This window comes from Astyanax mexicanus, chromosome 10, assembly GCF_023375975.1.
Source record: "Astyanax mexicanus isolate ESR-SI-001 chromosome 10, AstMex3_surface, whole genome shotgun sequence".
In the NCBI taxonomy this organism is placed as follows: Eukaryota; Metazoa; Chordata; class Actinopteri; order Characiformes; family Acestrorhamphidae; genus Astyanax; species Astyanax mexicanus.
Window position 1 is genome coordinate 37,501,583 of NC_064417.1, and position 17,284 is coordinate 37,518,866.

General features: G+C 38.6%; 1 protein-coding gene across 1 annotated transcript in view; it reads right to left on the reverse strand.

Annotated features, from left to right (window-relative positions):
* The window catches only part of LOC103040631 (mono-ADP ribosylhydrolase 1), an 85,955-nt gene that overhangs the window by 15,350 nt on the left and 53,321 nt on the right, over nt 1–17,284 (reverse strand). Inside the window, exon 4 of the mRNA XM_049484410.1 lies at nt 586–707. Within this exon, the coding sequence (XP_049340367.1) occupies nt 586–707 (122 nt within the window). The remainder of the gene's footprint in view (nt 1–585; nt 708–17,284) is intronic.

The window sequence follows — 17,284 nt, forward strand, 5'->3', positions numbered from 1 at the left end:
AAAGAAGAAGTTGCAATGTTTTTATTTTAGTGCACCAGTGCTTGTTTCTATGTTTTGACCACATGTATGTATGCAGAATATATGAATGTGTGTATTCACCTCACACCTGTGTATTGAGGTTATGTTGAAATATTGTATGATACGTTCATAACGTAATTATCGTGACATCTGCAGTACACAGAATTTTAACATGTTTAATTTGTTGCTTTCTCAAATAAAAACCTGCAGCCACACTGACTCAACATAGACAAGTTTAAAAACCCTGAATTAGAGGGACTGCTGTTAATGACTTGATGCCTTGATACTAAAGGACACCTTCATAGGTCTTGGCAGGTGGTTTTACTGTTATGGCTGCAATCTGAACCTTGTTGAGTTTACTCTGTAAAATTGATCTTTCAAAGGTGAGAAAACTGTACCTGGTCTATAACGGTGTGGCCTTTTCCGTGCATGACAGACTCGAACCAAAGCTTTTAGCTGGATGTGCATACTCATGAACTGCTCTGAATAGTTCAATGTGTGTATGTGTGAATGTGTGTGTGTTGAGTGCGTGTGAGCGCATGAATTCTAAAAGTGTTTTCCTCTCACCACTGTCCGCAGATTGTTCTCAATGGCTGTGTGCAGACAATTATAATAGCAGTCGCGGAGTGCCAGTTTCTCCCTCTCACCTACAGAGCCATGAGCAATCGGCCCCACGGTGTGAATCACATCTGAGAGCAATAGAGAGAGCGTGAGAGAAGGGGGGGCGGGAGAGAGAGAGAGAGAGAGAGAGAGAGAGAGAGAGAGAGGGGGGGGAAGAGAGAAATGGTCAGCCACAAATACGGTTAAACTGTAAATCATTCCTCTCTGCACTTTTTTTTTAAAGGGTTCTTCAAGGGTTCTTTAGTAAAGGCAATGGGTCTATATACAGAACTCTGACAGCCATTTAAATGCTCTGATTCTTTTTCTGGTTAAATGCTTCTATAAACACAAGAAAATATATATTTTTACAGAACCATTTAAAGATGGTTTTATATAGCACCTGGTTGTGAGGTAATATGTATGTATGCTCCAGTATATGTAATGTTGCTTCTCATCCATATTTCCAGGTTCCATGTAGACCGGATTAAATACAACGCCTCCACAAGCTGGATTTCCTTCTCAGAAGGTCAGGAGAGCCTCACTATCCCTAAATTTAGAAACCAAGATGGCCACCTACACAACAACAATATTTATTATTCTTTAAATTAGTCATACACCCAGTACTGTGCAACATCTATCTGTGGACATGTGTTCTTGTTGTTCTGATGTGCAAAATGCCCAACATGGGGCAATGCTAATAATGATAACCATGGATATAAAAATGTGGGACATGTTTTGGCTGGACAAACCAGTTAAAATGAACTTCAAAGTCTTTAGCTGGAAGTGTTTGAAATTGTGTAAAACTGAAATCTGAATATTTAACTGAAATCAAAGTCAACTTGAGTGTGATGTCATTTCGACCTCAGACATCAGACCTATGAGGTAAGTGCGACACAGCATAGACGTGTTTGTGTAAATAGCAATAGCAAAGATATTGTGAATGTGTGTGTGTGTGTAATCATGTATTATGTATAAAGATAGGTGTATGCTGGTATATAAGACTGTGTCATGCAAACATTTAGGTAGGGAAGGAGGGGGAGAGAGAGAGAGAGAGAGAATAAAAGAAAGTTTGAGTTTTTTTAAGCAGACATTTATTTATCTATTCCTCCCACAACTGTGTTTTCCTCCACCAACGTTCTCTCTCTTTAGAGTGACGATCAAGAGTTACTCACACACTCTTACGACCCTTCACCTCTCTTACAGGGGTCACTCCATCCTTCAGCACCCTCTCCGTTTCTATTTCTGCTTTCATCCCTATAAATTATCTCCAGAGTCACCTCAGAATGATCCTGCGTCCGATAAACTACAAGGTAAAGCACATTACTCATGTTTTCAGCTAAGCTAAAATAAGGATGTATGACATATTGACAGAAAAAGAGATAGATAGAGAGAGAGAGAGAGAGGCAGATAGATATCCGTGCCTGTGTGCTAGTTTTTTTTCCACACTTTCCAAGCACACACTCGTACGATCAGTCCGTCCGTCTAGACTGCTTTCCCCTCAGGTCATCCAGTTCCTACTCTACTCTGTTCCTGTTTTACTCCTTTTTCTCTCTCCCTCCACTTCTCCGTTCTGCCAGGCAGTGCTTTGCATCATGAAGCAAAACCCCAAATCACACATTTTTCATGTTATTTGGGGAAATTTAAATGTGCATTATTAAAGTTAATGAGCCCATGCTTGCTGCCCTGAGTGCAGGTGACCTGTGCTAGGAGAACATCTGAAAAACAAAAAATAACTTGTTTTGATCAGACCGCTCAAATAAACAAATAAGCATGATTTATTCCTCATCCCAGATCCAGTCAGTCAGCTAAGAGATGCTTTATGACTTGACCTATTGTTCTGTTGATCAAAACAGAAAAACAAGCTAGGCTAACACTGCTAATAATCACTGAAATTTAATACTCTCACACATCCATCTCATTCTATAAATACTTCGATAAAGCAATATAAAATAACATATTGAAGCATCACAATTTTTCTGTTTTGCAATAGTGACACAATATAGATTTTTAACTATTAGTTTACTTTTAAAGTATAGTATCAGACAGTAGGGCTGTGTTATATTGTATCATATGCAATAATATTGCCCAACATTTTAACACAATAAAAATGCCCATATAGTGATATTCTTGAAAGCAGATATATTTGTTTGCTATTTATAATATTTACATATTTTACATATTTAATTGTGTTTGCTGTTTACATGCATGCACTAAATATGCTTCTCTTCATTCATTTTTTTTATTTACTACACTAATATTTTATACAGTATCAGAGTCTTGATAAGGTACTGTTTAGGAAAAAACATTTAGAAGATTCTTCACTAGACTTTTTCAGTAGATCCCACTGTTATGATTGTGTCCTGAAATTAGAATTCACAAATGTGGAAGGAGCATAAAATCTAATTTGATGCTGAGGCAAAAAGCAGCTCTGGTAACTCCAAATGGATGCCTTACACACTCATCATCATCATCAAAGGAGGACTAGGACTAGCAACCCACCTCATCATACAATACTACCAGTAGCATGAGCTTCCTCAGGCTGTCAGCTCATCTACAGCTGAAAACAGTCCAGACAATCAGAGATGGTAGTCATCAATGAAGCACAATGGGTGAAACTAGTGTTTGATTCTCCATCCAAGGGGCCACACTACACTAAACTAATAAAAAATCTTTAAGCAAGACTCCTTACTCTACATTCACTCACTTATTGTTGTGGAAGATGAGTTATATATCTGGATAAGAGCATCAGCTAAATACTATAAATATAAATGTAATAAAACATAAATAATATACATTATAGTGCAAAAGTTAAAAACTTCCCTTAATTCAATTTCCAGGCTAAATGGCTGACATGGGAAATTTCATTATCACCATTATAACCACCTAGTTATGACAAATGTAATCATTTTATGCATGTTCATTCACTAGATGTGACCATTTATGATTATTCATTTCACTAGATGTTATATAATTTGTATGCATGTTTCGTTTTATTAGATATGCTTATTCACACTTATTATTCACAGTGTTAATTCACTCATATTAGTTCATGTGCAAAGTTGCTCTTGAGATATGAACGTGAAAGAGGTTATGCTGACCTGTAGACGAGAAGCAACTCTGTCTGGGAACAGAAGGGAGTTTTGAAGGATGCAGGTGCAGGCGGAAGCCCTATGCCCAAGTATGGTTTATGTTTTCATAATAAGGCAGAGTGAGAATAGATAACACTATCTGAGAGACTGTTGGTCTCTCAGAGCACCTTCAGAGCATGATGCTTTCATGACTGATTGTACTCTCAATATTATGCATTAATAAAACTTGTTACTCATTTGACACGACTCAGAACTTAATATTTGTCTTTATTAATCGTCACAGGTATTTCCACCACGATGGCCAAAAACATAATTTCAGCATATATTCTTGAGTATAGATATACTATAGAAGATAGACTAAACAAGAAGATAATCAACTACCTAATCTCTATTCAAATAGAGAATTCAAATGGGAGGAAAAAACATATCATCATAGTATCAAACTTATTCAAAAATTAATGAATTTAAAAAAGTTAAAGCCACTAAAACCACAATCAGAAAAACAGACCTTAAAAGAGAAAGGAGAAAATCAAGCTCCACTCTCACTTCAGCTTCGTAAACATCCACAGGTGTTTGTCTGTCCTTCCACTGTGAGAAGATGACTCAACACCGTACGCCTGAAAGGATGTGAAGCTGATCAAGAAGCTATTACTGAGAAAAACAAACAGATAAAAAAGAACATCAAACTGCTGAGGCTGCTGCTGTTCTCAGAACACCAGACTGACCTCCCCAGAGACCAGACCTCAACATCATTAAATGTGTTTGGGATGACTTGGAAAGTGAGAAGCACAATTTGCTTCTAAACTTCTAAAGGCTTATTTTTGTTTTCAACATTAAATACAGATATGGATAATGACGGAGACTACTGTGAATATTCTGTTTTAATTTTGTCTATATTTGTTCTTTGAAAGCTTTGAAACAAAATGTAGGAATACCACCAGAAATTGTTGGGACAGTGTGGTCAATAGATCTAAAGAACTGCTGTCAGAAAAAAAAAACAGCTTTTTGTTTATCTCTGAACTGCCTTCCGGACGATGTAGTTGCATAATTTTAATGCTGGCTATGGATGTCCTGATAACTCAGGATTGGGGCCAATTCAGGCAAATTTTAATTGAGTGGGTATTTGCTGTTTAATTCCAAACCAGTTTCAAGTTATTGATTTAACCACTGCATGTAGCTCACCGTCTGCTGTGCTCAAGGTGCAATTAACACACTTCATTGCCCAGTTGGCAGCAGTGAGGAGAGTTCTCAGAAGGTCTATACAAGAGTCTTCAATGTGGAACTATTATAGTGCAGAGCATTAAAACATAACAGAATATTTAAAACTGTATTTAAAACACAATTCTAAAATCCTGGAAACAGCAGTAAAACTGAACACTGTTTTTTGTTTTCAACAACCACTGAACAGCGAGTTAGAGGATGTTAACGCTGATGCTAATGCACACACATAATAGGAAACCCAAATAATAGCACATCTCACAACTAAAAGAGTACTTTCACATCAGTAGTCCACAGTCAGTAATAGTATAAAATCCCACCACGTTCATGGAGTCACATTTTAATATGGTCTCCCTGATGCCCACAAATTATATACAATATCCCAGAATTTATTTGAGAAAATGAGGAGGCAAGAGAGGGAGACACACGTGTAATGATAGAGTGACAAATAGGGCATCTTGATTGGCCTCTCCTCATGCTTAATTGACCAATGACATTTCTGTGGGGGGCGGCTTTGCAGTTTGGTTTGGTTCAAAATGAATGAGAGAGCGAGGGAGAAAACGAGATCTAATCCCACAGACAGTAATCCCTGCTGAACAGCGCTAAAATAATGACTGTGTTGCTCATTGCAATGTTAACAAGTGACTTCTATATTACAGATGGTGGGTTAACTGCAACAATTACTGCAAAAGACATGCTGAGGTGAGTTTAAGCTGGGATCACTGGTTCAATAACATTGCTTTTGTCAGTTATACTAGCTGGATAGGTGTTAGGAACTGTTTTTACATTTTAACAGTAATATTTATTTTTATTACTTTTTTCTTTTGGCCGACAGCCTGGGGGTGTTGAAGGAAAAGGGTGGGGGTCAGGGATTTAATGCTGCCTCCCTGAAAATAGTTTTTGCTGAGTGGGATGTCTGTGCAAGTAACTGTTTATAGATTAAAGCACCTCATAGACCCGACTCATAGCTAATTTATTAACTCACACACTCATGTTTAGAAGACTAAAAAGTCTCCACTAGATGGCACTATTTTTACTTCAACATTTTCCAGTGCTTCGCATCACTGACACTGTGTTTTCCTTGTCAGAATACCATAAAACCTAAAAACCAGTTGTTGTAGCCCTTCTTATTTTGTCAGATAAAGCTTTGCTCAATCTCTGCATTAATTCCCCCTCTTTAAACCACTGCCCAGCTGTTCCTGAGACACACACACACACACAGGCCATCTCTCTCAACCCTCAAAGCCTCTTACATGTGTCAGTCTGTCCTTAAACACCTCCTATACTTCACCTTTCCTGTCTGAAACTGCTCCCTCGAGTCACCTCAGGGTGGTACTGCTCTTCCCTCCATCTAATGTTTCTTTTATCCTCTCTCTCTCTCTCTCTTCACCTGACCACAGCAGTCACGCTATCACTCTTTTCTCACCCCACCATCTCTCGCTCCTTGATCAGTGTGTCCGGCTGTGTTTGTTTACTGCATTGTTCCACTGCATTTACTCACTTCAGCAGCTTTCAATCAGCTTGACCCTCATATATCAAAGTAAAAAATTATGCAAACAAATGAAAACATGAAGATGAAATATTGCTGCTGTCAGAACAAAATCTTTGAAATGATAACTTTGTAGAAACAAAGGCAAAGGCTTTTTATGCAACTGTTATTTAAATAACCCTTTACATCACTGCAGAGAGTATAGACCCAACACAGGTCATGAACAGTCTGATAAATATATTTCCATGAGTTTTATTTAGATACATCCATTTCTGCTTGTCAGGCCTGCAGAACATTCCAAAAACGTTGGGATGGTAAAGCATTTACCATCAGAGGTTTAAGAGGGTTAGCCACAATGCTAACCACCAGCCTCAACAAGGTTGGGGCTGTGATGCTAACAGACAACAGGCAGGCTCTAAGGGTTTAGAGCAGGTTATGGCTGGTTTATACTTCTGCAGATCCAAAGTCTTGTCTACAGAGTTGTTATGGCTTGTTTGTTAATGTGTCTGCAAAGGTGAAAGTGTGGACAGGAATATGAGGCTCAGCAGACCAAATACATATCCTGTCTCCATTGTGCAATGCATACGTACAGTTCTATAAAGGTGTGTATCAGTGTATGTCATAGGGTATGCAGAAGTATAAACTGGCTATTAGCCACAATGGTAACAGCCGGCCACAGAAAGGTCAGAATCAAGAGCTGGGATGTTGGCAAAAATTGCTTAGTGCATCTTTAAAGATTAAAGAATCTCAACATCAGCAAAAAAAAAAAAAAAAAACCCACACCAGTTAACTTTAGCTTTCCCATACTACAAATTAATTTCATTGAACCTTCATTAGGAACCTTTTATCTTTAAGAGTGTAGTGCTGTTGTTTTTAGATGTAATTAAAGGGCCTGAAGTAGCAGAAGCAGCTAGAGTGGAAATGTGCTCCGCAGCTAGGAGCAGAAGGTGTAGGTTCAAATCACAGTCAGGAGCACCAATCGATGTTGACCAAAAGAACAGTCTTACGACGACCCTGGCCATCTTCTGACCGCTGCTGTTTTGCCCTTAAGCTAAGCAGTGAACTCTTGAGTTACACCAGCGGTGCTGGAACATGTCCTGCAACCTGCTGCTGTCACCTCACTTCCTGTCCCCCTCAGGGGGTGCTCGCACTGGAGAAAATAGCTCACCTGCAGAAACAAAGGCTAAAAGAGGAGCAGCACAGAGCAATGAAAACACATGAAGGGGGAAATGGTGTTTGTGCAAGTGTGGGGGGAGAAGGGGTGAGAGAAAGAGGGATGAGAAATAAAAGAAAGAGGTGGAGAAAGAGTGTATATGTGTGTGTAACTGTGAATATGTGTGTGACTGTGGACCCAGGTGCAGCTAAAGGTTAAAGCATACTAAAGGACAAAAGCCCAAGGGGGTAAAAGAGCTGAACTGATGAACTCTCTCACATGCTGCTCCATCGTGCATGTGTGTGTGTGTGTGTGTGGGTTTGGAATAGAGGTATGAGGCATCCCTGTGGCTTTTAAATAAGGCATAATGGAAAATGGGAATGGAGAGGTGGAGATATATATATATATATATATATATATATATATATATATATATATATATATATATATGTTATGTATGTATAGTATTTTGTGATTTAATCACTGGAGTGGGCAAAAAAAAAATACAAAAAACTGCTATATTATTTTTCTTCAAGATACTGCCACTCTATATATTAGTCCTATGGTAGGACCATACAACAGATATATTTATAAATATGCATGTATGGTATGTTAGAACAACCGATCTGGAGGGTAGCACTGCTTTTCAGTGTAGCACTGCTTTTCAGTGCTAACCCCCCTGTGGTAATACAGCCTGTAGTAAAGTGTAGACATTATCATGTTCAATGTGATTACACAAGCACACCCAAAGATGCAGACACATCATTCTCATCCAATCCACTGTGATTTAATAATTTAAAATAAATTCAAGGTAGAATATAGGATTAAAGTTTTAAATTAAAGTTTAGTCATTTTAAGTACAAAGATGAGAACAGTGAGAGATAAAGAATAAGGAGAGATAGAGGAGGGGAGAAGAAAGAGGGAAAGAGGGGGTAGACCTGTCTCAATTTATTGTGGTTGATATATCATCCCAGAAATGATTGCGATAAACGATATTGTTGCTTTAAAACCAATAAACGGCACTGACATAATGGTTATAGAACAACATAAAGAAATTATACTCTTTTAAAGATATTTTAATTTAATCATAGTTTGGGAAATATATACCCTTTTCTTCAACTACTGCAGTCCACACTGTGTGTATGGAGTCACAGTTATTGAAGAATCGGTAACTTTGCAACTGTCAGCATGGTATAAATAGACGCACTGTTACACCTCTACTTGTAACTACAGAAACACTTGAAATTGTTTTGTAGTTTTTTAGAAATGTCTGCAGCTTTATTTCTAACTTCTTCATTTCCACAGCTTTCCTTCAGTTTCACAGTCTGACCCATGCTGCTTAAATAAAAGAAGGCTTTTATCCAGAGAAGGTGAACTTTCTTAATGATTCACAGCTAGAGGTCAATGTGAAGTTAATTGTGTTTTCATTAGTGTGTGTCTTTCATCTCTATAAAACTTGGAGCTTCTTATGCAAATGGATTTTTCCATTGGTTTCTTACATAAAACCAATATGACTTTAAATAACTTAATTTTAAAGCACATTTCTATTAAATGCAGTGAAACTGTTAAACTATTAAAAAAACTGTTGTGTCATTTATATGTGGGTATGTGAGTATGTGTATGTGTGTGAGAGAGAGAGAGAGAGAGAGAGAGAGAGAGAGAGAGAGAGAAAATGTGAAGCATATATGAATATAAATAACAATAACAATGAACAAAGTAAACTTTTTACTGCATAAGAGTTTATATATTCCATGCGGCGGTATTCATTTTGAGCACCACTTTGGAACAAAATTGGACCTTTCTTCAAAACAGACCATATTCATAAGCATGTCTTAACAAACAGAAACAGGCGGAATTCAAGGAGGCCTCAGTCTGGCTTTGAGCTGAAGAACAAACTGTAGAAGAATCATCTCACCATATGGCAGCACTTAATTTGTATACTTCTATTTTACATAACAAACACTCATTTACTAACCAGCACTGACCTTCACTAATCCCAAACACAAAAATATATTTAATCTAAGGCCCCATCCACACAAAAAAGGATATGCGTTTTGCTTCACATCCACAGAAAATCTAACTTTTTTTGTCATTGAAAACAGAGATTTTTTGTGTGGACAAATCACTATTGACTACATTATTATTATTTCTGCCCGAATCACAAATATCTCATTACTTTCCGTATAATTAACTAAATAGGTCATCTACACTTCACACACAGATAGAAATAGATATTTGATTTCAACATAATAAATACTGTTTTATTATAATTCTATAAATCCATTGTTTAAATTTAGAATCCTATAGTTTCTTACATATTATACTATTTAGGAATCAGTGTGTAAATCAGACCCATTTTTCCTTCTCCTTTGTGGTGTTTTCATTTATCTCTTTTGCTCCATCCACACATATCTGGTTATATTTTAAATCCCTCACTCAGTTTTTGAAACAGACAGAGATGAAAATGCTTGCATGAGTAATGCCAGCCCTGTATTAGACAACAGAACCGTATGATGAAAGATGTCAACACACCACAAAGAAGGACAAAAACATTAATCACCTACAAGTGCACTATACAAGTCACAAGATTAGAGATTCTAGATCTCAACAAAGTTCTCCATATTTGAACTAGAACTACATTTACATTCAGATTCATGTGGATGTAGAGTTTTGTGTTCTAGTTTTGTCTTTTTAGTTCACTATATAATATGGAACAGAAATAGGTATTTTCTATACAGTACATCCAGAAACATGCATGTGTTGTGACCTCAGCATTTTCATAACATTTCATCAAGTTTTTCCCATCCTTTTGACAATACTGAAAAATGAGTGTTTTACAATTCTACACCTTGGAGAGTGTTCTCAAGAAGCTTAGTTTTCAATAACCAAAAATGTTCTATTCATGTGGACAGGAGGCCTAAGCTTGGACAATAACATTAAGACAGATGGGTATGGGGCCTTTACAAGATACTATTGTCCTATATGGGGCAAGCAGGTAGCAGGCTCAAGTGTGTGTGGATGGAAATTAAAAGAAATAATACATTAATTCCTATATCTTTATCTGTAACTTAAGGTCTGTTAGGCAAACACTGCCTACATCTTTTGTCCATCTCACTGTGTTTGTGTGTATTAACGCAACTACATCTGAGTGTGTTAATTCCAAAATGCCTTTTTATAGTAGAAAACATACTGGTAATTGGTAACATTAACAGAAACGTGCAGAGTAGTTGTTAATTGTTATTTTGTCACTTCAAAATGAGACCGTTTTATCATGCGGCGTTTCCATTATTTAGTCTATCCCCCATGGCTTTTAATGGCAGTAGACTAATGTGCTCTGTGTGTGTGTGTGCGTGTGTGTGTAAAACACAGAATAAAGCACATGGTTGTTGCTCATGCTGCTTCCCTATTAGCATTTGCTTCTCTTTAGTGTTTTGAGGGCCTGTGGGACATGTGAACATTCGCCCGTGTACCCAGCTTTAGAAGTAGTTAGGTTCTGTACTGAAAAGTCACTCTATGGGTTATCACTTGGACTAAGCTGTGTATTGTGTAAAACAATTGTAAACAGTGCTCTCTATTTTTTATTTACCTCTAACCTAAAGAGGCACATTCTCACTTTTTTTTAGAATTGAAAAAAAAATGTCTTTTTTTTTGGCATGTAGAAAATATAGGACTGGTGTTTGGGTGCTTTACAGGTGTCTGCAATTTCTCAGGTGTTTTTCATTACTTCATTAGTGCAGGTGTAAGAGTTTTAACATCTACACATTTATATTACATACAGTATGTTTGGCCAAGGGATAATAAACATTGCTTCATTTGTAAATTTGAAACTAAACAAATTTTCTACTCATATCTTGAGTTTAATTCATTTTCTTTTACATTTTATTAAAAAACTAATAAAAAAGAGTAGCACTTTTTGAAAGAAATGTAACATAAGAAAGGTAAAGGGCAAATATTAAAGTAAGCTGTTTATATTGCTTGCAGTTTAAGTGAAGCAAGCATGTGTAAAGCATTTTAATGTAGAATTGCTTACGTTTGCTGAATTACATACAAGTAACAAAGTAAACAAGTAACAAAATTATGAACACCACACAAGGGTTAACTAAAATATTTGCAGGAAGGGATGATTGAAAATTCCTCCCCACTGCTGTGCAATTTTTATTTGTATCTGCAATAGGTGGAAGTAAGAGATGCTAAAGGACAGTATACTATGTATCAGTTTAATCTGTTTTTTAGCTGAAATGTGCAATCAGCATTTACCAAAAAGAATTCTAATTAGCTGATCCTGAGAACAAACCACATTACATTTGTGAGCAAAAGGTTACAGCAGCTGTATTAAAAGTTCAATGTAGGGGCTTATCAGTCACAGGAAGCTGCAAAACAACTTAAAACTCCACCTTGTAGAAGAAGCAGAATAAAGACTTTTAACCCAACTAACTGGAAACCATTCTTAGGAGTGTATTATTCAGGACAGTACACTTTTTTAAAATACAGTCCATGTTCCACAGTGCAGTTCAAAATCCCTGCAAAATAATAACTAAGTTTTCGTGGAAAGGCCCTGCCTTGCTCTCAATCATTATTTCCAATCTAACGATTATCCTGAAAGATGATATGCTGTTGGTACTGGCCCCAAAAATCGGTCTAATTTATGGTAATTTATTTAATTCATGGTTTCTTAGTTATTCCAAAGGGTCCACTTTTTTCTACTTTTGCTTATTGCAACTGTAAAAATATTTGCATATGTGTGACAACAACAAACATAATTTATAGCAGTGCCCAAAAGTCTGTGTATTCCTGGTAATTTCTCACGTTATTTAATTTCTAAGCTAAAACAAATAGGCTGCAAATCCTCGGCAGCAGGGGTGTGGAACTCCAGTCCTGGAGGCCCGGCTTCCTGCTTAGTTTGGTGATTCTCCCACACAAGCACACCGGATTTAATTCATCAGCTAATTAACAGGTTAGCTGGTGTGCTAAAGCAGGAAAATCACCAAACTGTGCTGGAGTCCAACCCTCAGTACCTTATCCCTGCTTCACAGAGAAGACACTGGAAATTCATAGCAAATATTTCAAGTTTTTGTGGACCTCATTTTTAGTTGCACCCATTGCTGACATGGGTACGTGAATGCACATATAGCGCTTGCTTAGTCCTCGTAAGAGAAACACTGTCAATAGAAGAGATGAAGTAAATATACATGCAATTTCTGGCAGCATGCTTAATGCCAGGCATATGGTAGATGGGAATAAAGCTCTCTGTGATAATATGACGATGCTCGGTTCAATACTTTTAGAATTAGTTTGGGATTTAGTCCAAAATATTGAAAAAAAAACATTCCTTGGACAATAGAGACAATTACTCCAATAAAAGCAGGAAAATCTCTTTTTAATATGCTGTTTTTAAGTAAAACTTGTGCCAGCAACTGTACAAAACATCTAAAATAAATAAATTAAATATAATGGTCATAGGGGGATTGTGTCTCCCAGGGTCATGACCTATAGAGGGGTGCCTTTTTCTAAATTTTGATGCTGAACAGCGTTGACAGACATGCGTGAGGGGCGCACACACCCACCTCTTTCTTTCTGTATTTCTCAGCACTAAAACTTTGGCCAGCCTCGGTTTTTCATTTACACCATTTGGTGCTCAGCAGAGCGGAGCAGTGAGCAGGCCCAGAGCCACAGTCCGGCACAATGGGAGGCCCAGGTCTGAAGCACAAAGCCTCAGGAGACAAGAGGCAGAGAATAGGCCTCCGTCTATTCTCCACACATCATCTCAACTGCTCCTTAGCCTGCCTACTCCCTCCTCCATCCATCCATCCATCCACCCACTGCTCTGCCTGGCCTACCTCCACCCCGGACACAGAGCAGGTGCATCGATTTCAAAAAGCCAACAGAGGAGAACGAGGGAGATGTGAGGAGAAGAGAGGCGGGACTCTTTCATCTGAAAGGCTTGAAAGTGCCTGACTTCCACGCCTTCCGGTTCTCTCTCTCTCCTTTCTTGCAGTCTCCGCCTCTCTTTCTTCTCTCTCGCTTGTCCTGTCACTTTAAATTTTTCTTCTCTTTTTCTGAATTTGATTGACAGCTCAGTGGCAATATGGCCAGATCCTCTAAGCACTGAAGCATAGTCAGAAACACAATGAATGCCTCTTTAGCTTCACCTCTTGTTCCTCACGAGGTTCGACGCCTGGAGAGAACTATTTTTGGAGGATCCTGTTTCCAATAGTAACATACTAGAAAAAGCATTAGGAATATGCGTATTTTACACAAGAGACACGCAAGAAAAGGGAGACTGTGTGTGTGTGTGTGAGAGAGAGCGAGAGAGAGAAACAGAGACAGCCGGGGGGGTATGGAGTAAGGGAGAATGAGTGAGGCAAGGAAAAAAGGATTAGTCTGAGTAGACGGGAGGAAAGCGGGTGTTCGTTTGGCCTGTATGGATTTTAATTAGTGTTAATTGGCCACTGAGGGAAATGAAGCCTCAGAGAGACGTGTGTGTGTGTGTGTGTGTGTGTAGAAAGCACCCCCCACTCTCTGCCGTAGTGATGGTTGCTGTTTGTACGCTGGACTGAATCCCTGGTCAGGTCTGTATTGGTACACAGGTGGGCAGAGGGACTGTACTCTCTTTGGCTCTCTCTCACACGTACACACACACACACACACACACACACACACACTCACACACTCACACACTCTTCTCACATCCACTGGGTCACTCACCCTATAGAGGTCTCCCACACCTCATTCCTTCTCCCACAACTCTATCTCTCTTATTCTTTTTTCTTTCTACCTGTGCTAGAGATGAGCTAAGGATCCCTTGGATCCCCGTTTCTGTGACGATTCACTGAGTCATGATTCATTTGCGTAAAGTAGATTAAATCTTAGCTAGATTTAATGTCGTGTTGCCAAATCGCAGCTACAAATCGCGTGGGGAAAGAAAAAATGCTTATATGTAACTCTGTTCACTTATCGGCCATCTATGCAATGCTGCGAGACATATACAAGACCAAGCATCTCATCTCTATGAACATTTAAGGTCTGCTTTAATAGCATTATAAATCAATAAAAAAAAAAATATATATATATATATATATTTTATGCTTGATCTGGCTACTGAGCTTGCACAGATCTCCACATCATGGGATTCAAGGATTCAAGGAGATTTTATTGTCATTCGCATCACATGTGGTACATGAGGTGGAACGAAATTGTGATCTCACGATCCAGTTTTTCACCCAAAGAGCTGTTATTAATAGATATATAGATAAAAAGAATACAATAAAAGAAATAGAATATACAAAATAGATAGATAAATATCCCAAGAATAAAAAAAATAAATAGAGAGTAGAAGGTTCAGCAACATGAAGTCCAGAGTGCAAGTGTGCTATAGCAGCATGATAATGTGAATTAGAGCAGTGGAGATAAAGTGTCTCAGTGCAAGTAAAGTGACCATGTTGGTAAACAGTAAACAGTAATTTGTCCTTGGTGTCAGTGCAGTGTGTTGTTAAGTGGAGTTTAAGAGTCTTACAGCTTCCGGAATGTTCCCTACCGGAAGGTTCCCTACTACTGCCACAATGTTGTCAACCCGTGGCATAACCAGCAATCTGAATGGATCTTTTTTTCGTAAGGGTGGGACTTTTTTTTTATCAGGTGCCCATGTTGAGTATTACAAGAACTCCCATGCATTTTTCAACTAATGGCCAGTTTGGGGGTGCATGTATAATTTTAGCTGCTAACTGTGAAATTGGCAGTATAGTGGGGGGAGGGTGGGGCGTTTGTTGCAGTTAACGTGACTGCAAAGAAGCAAGCCTGAGGTAAGAGGCTCATGTCGTCTGACCTCATAACACTGACCTGATACCAGTAAGGAATGGCTTCACAAATGATAGTGTACTAAAAGCCTGATATGGACGAGTCTGGTACCATCAGACCAACAATTCAGTGGTGGATTGTGAGACAAGTGTCTGAAAGGCCTCTTACCTTTGCTTAAGGAGAAAAGCAAAGTGCCATCAACTGTCTGAGAATGAAGGCAAATGACACTGCATCGTTCCTCATTTCCATTTTGATCTCGCAAGGTTCGCCCACCTTAGAGTATTCTTACTCTGCCCACCTGTTCACTTTGCCTTCTCCTTATTATGCTCTTTTTCCTCTGTTCTTCTCAGACCATTCCCTGTGTTTTTTTGCTTTAGTTTTTTTTATGTTTTTTTTCAGGCGCATCTGCCTCCCTCACTCAAACACCTGGTGTCATTGGCTGTTATCTAATAGGATCCCTGTACCGCCCACCTTTGAGCATTAAACACAGACACACACACACACACTCACACAGACACATGAGCCCCCCCACTCCAAACACACAGACATTCACTCACACACACAACCCTACCCTCAAAACAACAACAAAAAAAAAATCAGAAGGCACATGCAGACACATGTGCAGTCTACAAACACACAGACAGCACTCCAAACAGCATCACACACACACACATACCCCAACCTCACATTGAAAAAGATGCATGGACAAAAAGAGAGAACACCCAGCCACCCACACCCATACACACACACATCAGTCTGGTACGAACCTGAATAGACCCTTAAAACCCCACTGCAATTTCCAGGCCAGCCTTTAATCCAAAGAACAGAGGCTTTTTCTGCAAATACAAAGACAATACAACACACTGATCCCTATCTGTAAACTTCAGACCATTCCACTGGTACTCTAAAAGTGGTCCAGTCACTGAACTGGATTTCCTGCCATTGTGATACCTCGGTTCATGCCTAATGGATTCAGAAAAACTCCATCCATTCACATTAACTGTTGTCATAGCAAATGATCAGAAGTTAAACAAGCAGATCATTAGAAAAATGACCCATTAAATTTAAACACATTTAAGCTAGAGCTTAGATTTGATACACAACTTTAATTACGCAGTTATACGTTACACCCAGAGCTCCACATATTACATTTGTGTAGGCTTATGTAACAACAGCAGCCATAACTCATGTTTACATGGCCACTTTCCAGCCTAATTTTATCCCCTCACATGAAACGGGCTGTGGTTTTAAGACTGACATATACAAACGATCTCTGTTTTGATTGGCTGCCCTGTATTGTGCCTCAAAAAGCAGTGTTGCCTGAAATTACCCCTGATAACTGCAGAAGGAGTGGGTTGCTGGAACTCCTAGTGACTGAGAAGGCGAACATATGTAAATGTGTTGGCATATGTGACATCAGAAAAGCAATTAATTCAATTATTACTGCTATTCTTATTAATATTACGGTCATAAAAATCCAATTTGTAAAAAGGTTTACTGAGAGAAATAACCAGTGGTTAAGTAACCTAAGTGAATTCTGTTTCCAGGTAGTTGTGGTTGCAGTGGTATCTCTGGGGCTTGTCATGGTTTTGCTAAGTGGTTGCCATGGTATCTTTGGTAACTGCTATACTGCTATGCGTAGTTGTAAGGTGTTGGCTTTGTTATTCCAGGTGATTGCTACAGTGTTACTGGTTGTGCTAAATGGTTTTTATGGTATTCTGGGCAGTTGCTATACTGCTGCTAACTGGCTGCAAGGTGGTTGCAATGGGGCGATGGTTGTAAAAAAGGTGATATGTCTGATGCAGACCATCTCTAACAACTGTAGACACCCTCTGCATGAGACTTTGGCAGCTCAGAGAGGCAGGTGAAGTAGCAGACACCTCTCACTGTGATGTAGAACTGACAGGTTCAAGATATCCTTCA